At 36.3% G+C, this 6,883-nt stretch overlaps 1 protein-coding gene and 1 pseudogene across 1 annotated transcript in view; one reads left to right on the plus strand and one right to left on the minus strand.

Annotated features, from left to right (window-relative positions):
* The window catches only part of LOC107643440, a 10,140-nt pseudogene extending 6,711 nt beyond the window's left edge, over positions 1–3,429 (plus strand).
* Positions 3,552–6,883, minus strand: part of LOC107643442 (phospholipid-transporting ATPase 3) — a 16,582-nt gene continuing 13,250 nt past the window's right edge. The window contains exons 20-27 of the mRNA XM_016347087.2: positions 6,521–6,686; positions 6,356–6,435; positions 6,015–6,254; positions 5,646–5,867; positions 5,387–5,554; positions 4,866–5,228; positions 4,673–4,779; positions 3,552–4,156 (exon numbers count right to left, since the gene is read on the minus strand). Of these exons, the coding sequence (XP_016202573.1) occupies positions 3,853–4,156; positions 4,673–4,779; positions 4,866–5,228; positions 5,387–5,554; positions 5,646–5,867; positions 6,015–6,254; positions 6,356–6,435; positions 6,521–6,686 (1,650 nt within the window). The 3' untranslated portion in view covers positions 3,552–3,852. The remainder of the gene's footprint in view (positions 4,157–4,672; positions 4,780–4,865; positions 5,229–5,386; positions 5,555–5,645; positions 5,868–6,014; positions 6,255–6,355; positions 6,436–6,520; positions 6,687–6,883) is intronic.

The following is a 6,883-nucleotide window of genomic DNA, read 5'->3' on the forward strand; positions in this document are numbered from 1 at the left end:
TACTTTTAAAAATAAATTATTTATGATACTAAAAAAGTTTTAAATATAGAAGATACCATGATGATTTTAAATAGAAACTAATATCTCAACCGTAAAATTAATAAATTATTAACACGACTTATTTTGATAGGGCCATTTTCAGAATATGACAATCAAGGGACCAAAAAAAAAAAATCAAGGGAATCTGGTCTATTCTTCTAAGATTTATAGTTGTAAAAGCCTTTTTTCCATAAAAGAAATTCCTAAGAAAATAGGTCAGATTCATCGGAGTTTCTTTCACGAAAAAAAGGATCCAACAAATATGAATCATGGAATAATAGATCATGTTCCGTTGATTGCCATGTTATTTAAAATATATGGCCTACCAGGATAAGTCTTTTATGGTTGACTTCACAATTGAGATCTCTAAAGATGAAGGATCCACCTCAACTATTATTCCAAAGCCGTCTCTTGAAAATCTATAATGAGTTAGTTTTTCTAAATATTGTTTAGATCAATCAATCTTTTATTCCGGAATATGGACAATCAGATTTATTGACTAAATTTTTTCTTTGGCTTGAGATTAATGGAGTACACTAATATTATTTTCTATGATTGCCAAATTAAGTTACTATAAAGGTTTCAGCAAAATTGGAATACATAAACAAAATTTTTTGAGAAAGCTAAAGTGATGTCATTTTTTAGGCCTTCACCAGGAAAAAAAAACCTCATTTACTATATCATCTTTGTCTTTATTAATGAGTATGACTGTGAGAAACTACGATTTTTTTTTCCAGGTAGCTGAGTGCCTGATGGTTTTAAACCTCTCCAGTTGCCACCATTTAGTTGCAATTCCGGATTTAACTGGTTACCATTGTCTAAAAAAGATTATATTGGAGAACTGCACTGCTTTAACTAGGATTCATGAATCAGTTGGAAATTTAAGTACCCTGGTTCACTTGAACTTAGGCGCATGCCATAACCTTGTTGAGTTACCTAGTGATGTCTCTGGGTTGAAACATCTCGAGGACTTGATTCTTTCTGGATGTTGGAAATTGAAAGCATTACCAAAGGACCTAAGCTGCTTGGTCTCTTTAAGAAAGCTTCTCATTGATGAGACTGCCATAACTGTGTTACCTGATTCCATCTTCCACCTCACCAAACTGGAAAAGTTGAGTTGCAGTGGTTGCCGTCTTTTGAGAAGGATACCCACCTGCATTGGGAAACTCTGTTCTCTGCGAGAATTATCACTAAACCATACAGCTTTGGATGAATTGCCTGATTCTATTGGATCTTTGCAGAATCTTGAGAAACTTGGTTTGGTTGGGTGTAAGTCCCTCTCTATTATTCCAGATTCTGTTGGGACACTAATTTCATTGACACACTTGTTTTTGGATGTCAGTGGAATCAAAGAGTTGCCTGATTCTATTGGTTCTTTATCATATCTAAGGCAATTGTCTGTTAGTGGCTGCACTTCTCTTGGTGAATTGCCTATGTCAATAAAGGCTTTAGTCTCTCTTGTTGAGCTTCATTTAGATAAGACACCAATTACTATTTTGCCAGAACATATAGGGGCCATGAAAATGCTACAAAAGCTTGGGATGGCGAATTGTAAAGATCTCAAGTTTCTACCTGCATCGATTGGAGACATGTCGGCCCTTACTACCTTGGACATGTATAACACTAATATTACTGAATTGCCAGAGTCAATTGGAATGTTGGAAAATCTTATTCATTTAAGGCTAGACATGTGCAAAGAGCTCAAAAGGCTTCCAAAATCCTTGGGAAATTTGAAATCTCTATGCTGGTTACGGATGAAGGAAACAGCAGTTACACAGCTACCTGATAGCTTTGGGATGCTTTCAAGATTGGTAAAATTAGACATGGAAAGAAGGTATTACCTCAATATGGTTGGAGACAAGAATACCGAAGAACCCAATTCAGTTGGAATCTTAAGAGGTTTTTGTAAACTAACTTTGTTGCAAGAGCTAAATGCACATGGATGGAGAATAGCTGGAAAAATCCCAGATGACTTTGAAAAGTTGTCATCACTAGAAACTCTAAATTTATGCCAGAATAATATTATCAGCCTTCCAGCCAGCATGAGAGGCCTTTCCTGTCTAAAAAAGCTTTTGTTGTCAAATTGCACTCAGCTCATTTTTCTGCCATCTCTTCCCTCTAGCTTAGTAGAGGTCGATGTTGCGAACTGTATTGCATTAGAGCGCATATCTGATATTTCAAACTTAGATAACATAGAGGAGTTGAACCTTACAAATTGTGAAAAGCTGGAAGACATACCAGGTATTGAGCACTTAAAGTCCTTGAGAAGATTGTACATGAGTGGATGCATTGGATGCTCCCATGCTGTGATGAGAAGATTTTCCAAGGTTTGTATGGTTATTTCTTCTCTTAATCAGATCTCTAATTTCCACCAAGTTAAAAAAAAAAAAAATGTTTATGCCGCCTTATGTTTGCAAGGTATTGAATGAATATGGTACTTTCCTTGTTTTGGAATTAAGAGAAGGATAATTAATAAGGAGTTTAGACCGATAAATCATTACTCATATATTCTTCCAACCTGACCTTTCCAACTTCATGTTTAATACCAAGTTTATGTTTTCTTTTGTAATAACTTTTGTCACAGGCTCTGCTTAAAAATTTACGGATTTTGATTATGCCTGGAAGCAAAGATATTCCAGATTGGATTTCAGGAGAATCAATTATCTTTTCCAAGAGAACAAACCGTGAGCTTAAGGGTATTATTTGTGCCGGTGTACTCTCTTTCGACGGTATACCTGAAAACCAAAGAGATGCCTTGCAGTTAGTGGATGTTCAGGCAAAAGTCTTCAATTTGACTGATAATGTATATAGCACTACGTTTCGCCTGTTAGGTGTACCTAGGACAAATGAAGACCACATCTTCTTGCACAGATTTGGAGCTCATACTTCATTGGTTCACCAGTTGAAAGATAAATACACCTTGCATTTGACAAAGCGGAATGCACCCTTTGTTCAGGAATTGAAGCTGAAGAACTGCGGAATTCATTTGGTCTTCGAAGGTGATGATGACTATGAAGGAGATGAAGATTCGCTAGATGAAAGCCAATATTCGGTGTCACAAAAATTAGCCAAGTTCTTCAACTCTTGTTATTGCCCGAGATCGCCTTTGCATGTGAATACAAGTACGTCAAATGAACCACTTGAGATCGGGAGGAGTATAACAAGAAGCACAGTTCCAGACCCATGGCTTCGTTCCATCTTTTTTAGTGCGATATTTTTGTGTGCTTTGAGCTATTTATACTTCAGATACCTCAATTTTTGAAGAATGTTGAAGAATTCTTTCCAATTTTGATCTGCTGATGGCATATCTTCTCAAGTTTTTTGAACCCTAGCTGTATTGACTTGAAAAGAAAAGCAAAACCTAAACATTAAACACGTATATGTGAGTTACATTCTTTGTCAATGATACAATACAACCCATGTCCAGATATGTAAAAAACACTAAAAGAAAAGAAAAATATTGAACACTTGGCATTTGAAAAATGATACTATATCCAGATATGTCAAAAACACAATGAAAAATATTGAACACTTCGTAAATGAAAATTGATTCACTTTTCTTTTTCTAGGGGGGAAAAATATGGACGTGAGTAACTAAAATAGTGGAATATACATCTGTAACAACCCTAAAAGATCTGCTCTACTTACCCCCAAGCTAGGGAGACAGAGAGCACAAAATATACCTAAATGAAACCACTCAATATTTAATATGGTACATGGTGATGTTACAAATCTCCTAGGCTGCCTCTCAATGAAAAAGCAAAACTACGGTCAATGTACAAACATCTTCCTCCAAGTTTCTTTGTTGTCTGATTACTTATGTCCAATCTTTGGCCGAGATTTCATGCTAGCACGTCTTGCAACATCCCATGCCTTTGTTGGAGCAAATACACCAAGTTGTGCGGCAAAAAATGACTCGTAACCAGGTGAGTCGAAAGCAAACCCAGTGTGCTTTGATATCTCACGTGGGAGTTGAGATATGGCATGGCTCCTGGCCTCAGCTGGTGTAAGGTTGTTCCCTATTTCTAACAGGTGTGCCCTGCTGGTATCAGTATCATCATGTCTATGCATCTCTTGAATAATCTGATAATCATATGGGAAGAACCATCTCTGAACCCTGTAACAATATGAAAAGGAAAAAAAGTAAATAAAGGGGAAACCCCAAAAAATAGGTGACAGGATAGACATAGAAACCACTGGGATATAGTAATATAGTTATATGAATAATTTCAGTTGTCGGCTTCCTTCTTAGTCCATTCATACCATAGATGCAAGTGCCCATTAATGAAAAAAGGACAAAAAGAAAAAACAAAAGAAAATAAAAAAGGTTATGTTGTGAAGGTGCTTAATTTTTTACTGCATGATTATCATTAAAGCAAATGCAGCAGAGACTATCACGAATTAAACATCCATAGTAAAATGTATATCGTTCTTGAAAGTGGAAATTGGTAATAACATCGATATTTTGATTAAAGGTCTCTTTTTTGTGACTATCAATGTTTGTAATGCTTCACGCCAAAGTGATGCAACCTTATGTAAATTAGTCATGCATCCCCAATGGAGGAATGATATCTCCCACAAATAGCATGCATAGACAAGATATGAACTGAGTGTTCTTCAAATCAGACGTTACCCTTGGTAAATAAAGTCACAGAAAAGTGCAGCAACAGGAACAAGTAGTAGTGTGAGGTAGAAACATAATGTACTCATCAAGACATATATGACAAAATACATATTCTCCTGCAATTGGAATAAAGCTTGAGTTAGCCATGTTTCTAACGGGGAATAATTAGATTACCAGCTTCTGAATGCAGAGAAAAACTCACCTGTCGATCATAAGGAGTGCTGATCCCAGAATATAAAAAAATAAAAATAAACCATGCTAAAATACTTCCACCAACACTAATATAGTGCCATCTTGTAATTGAATTACAAATCATGAGAAGTCGCAAGTTGACAGTTACTACAACACATGTGAAGGCCATTGTACTGACATCCCAGAGTCCAAATGTTTTGCCTGCTGAATTTTTACCACTTAAACTTGATGAACTCACAAAGTAATAGAATATTAGAGACTGGTAGAGAGAAAAAAAGGCCCATATAGCCACAACTCTCCACTTAAAAAACACATTTCTTATTCCCTCCATGTATAGTTCAGGATACTTCTTGGACAGAGAAGCGCTGACATCCTGACAAAGGTACAAGTAAATAATCAAAGCATGAAATTACAGGTTTAGGCAATGGGAACAAGCAAATGGTGTGTATTTCTACACTAAACAGTGCTACTAAAATTCTATTACTGAAAGTTAAGTTGTTATCAGAAGTAACGAGGGAGATAATATGCAACCTTGTCAAATAGTCCAACAATGATCACAGGCAGTGCTGTGAATATGACATTATATAATGACTGAAACCAATCATCATAGAATCTCTGGCCAGAAAACCCAGCTTGAAATGTAAACCAAAATTGGGTTAGAGTGAATGTGAGATTCTTGTAAAAGAAGTATGTCACCACCTGAAACAACCAAATTAACGGGTGTTACAAACACTGAAACAGGGAGAAAAAAGTCACACAAACAACTGTATAATTAGCAAAAATATAACACCTTGCATATTCGAAGATATGACCACCGGCCATGAACAAGAAGCAAGTCGGCAAGATATCGAAACTGGGCAATAGCAAAATCACTGGCCATCACAGCTTGCATCCCCTCCAAGCCACTTATGCCAACACCAACATGAGCAGCTTGAATCATGCTAACATCATTGGCCCCATCACCAATACTAAGTGTTATTTTCTGAGCACCTTTCTTGACCAAACTAGTGACCTGTAAAGCACCGTAATTGAAATCCAAACACCACCAATCCTACTGAGGCAAGTTACCCCCAACCAGTTCCTCATAACTAGACCCAAATTTACTGATCCAAAATAAGGATTGCAAAATGACTTTAATTGCCTTCAGGCATAAGTTTACCTGTGCTTTCTGTAGAGGAGATACTCGGCAGCACACAACAGCATGACAATTCAAACTCAAATTCAGCAGCATGACTCTCAAACTTGGATCCAGTGCATACATTAGACATTTTCCATCAATAACAAGTGCTAATTTAGGACCAGAGAGAGAGCTAAAGTAGCTTTGGGCCTCCTCAAGGCAGCTCTTCAGTTCTTTTTTAACTTCTTCTTTCATAAACCGTGCGATTTCTATTTGGTCCCCCTAGAAAAGGTTACAAAGCAATTAACTAAAACGGTATAAAATTCTAAATCAAAAATATTAAAAGTTATGCATTTAAACATAAAGTTACAGGTGAGGCTTACCCTTTCTTCAACCTCTCTAATTGCATCAGTTTCAGAGCTGATAATGAATTGCTTCATCTCATTGTTTATTAAATTGCATGCTGTAGCCAAACAGTGGAAAGAAAATATTAAGGTAATAGCTACTATATTTTATTTATTGGCCACAGAAATATCAAGCAGACTAACCATAGCCAATATTAATAGCTGTTTCAATCTTGTCCCCTGTAAGTACCCATATTTTAATGCCAGCTCTTTTAAGAGTCTCTATGCAAGCTGGTACTCCTTCTTGGAGCTTGTCTTCTATGGCAGTACTACCAATCAAGATGAGATCATGCTCTATAAGTTCTGCCACCTGTATTAATTTCTCAGGCATCAAAATGAACACAATAATTACACGTACAAAACTATGCATGAATTTGGAACTTATGCACTAGTGAATTTGGAACTATACAAGAAAGGATATCATTCAAATAAAAAGTTTTAAGTTTCAAATAAAAAGTTATATCATACAGCTAAAACCAGGGGAAAAAAGGATGGGGAAGGAGATGG

This window comes from Arachis ipaensis, chromosome B05 (genome assembly GCF_000816755.2).
Source record: "Arachis ipaensis cultivar K30076 chromosome B05, Araip1.1, whole genome shotgun sequence".
Taxonomy (NCBI): domain Eukaryota; kingdom Viridiplantae; phylum Streptophyta; class Magnoliopsida; order Fabales; family Fabaceae; genus Arachis; species Arachis ipaensis.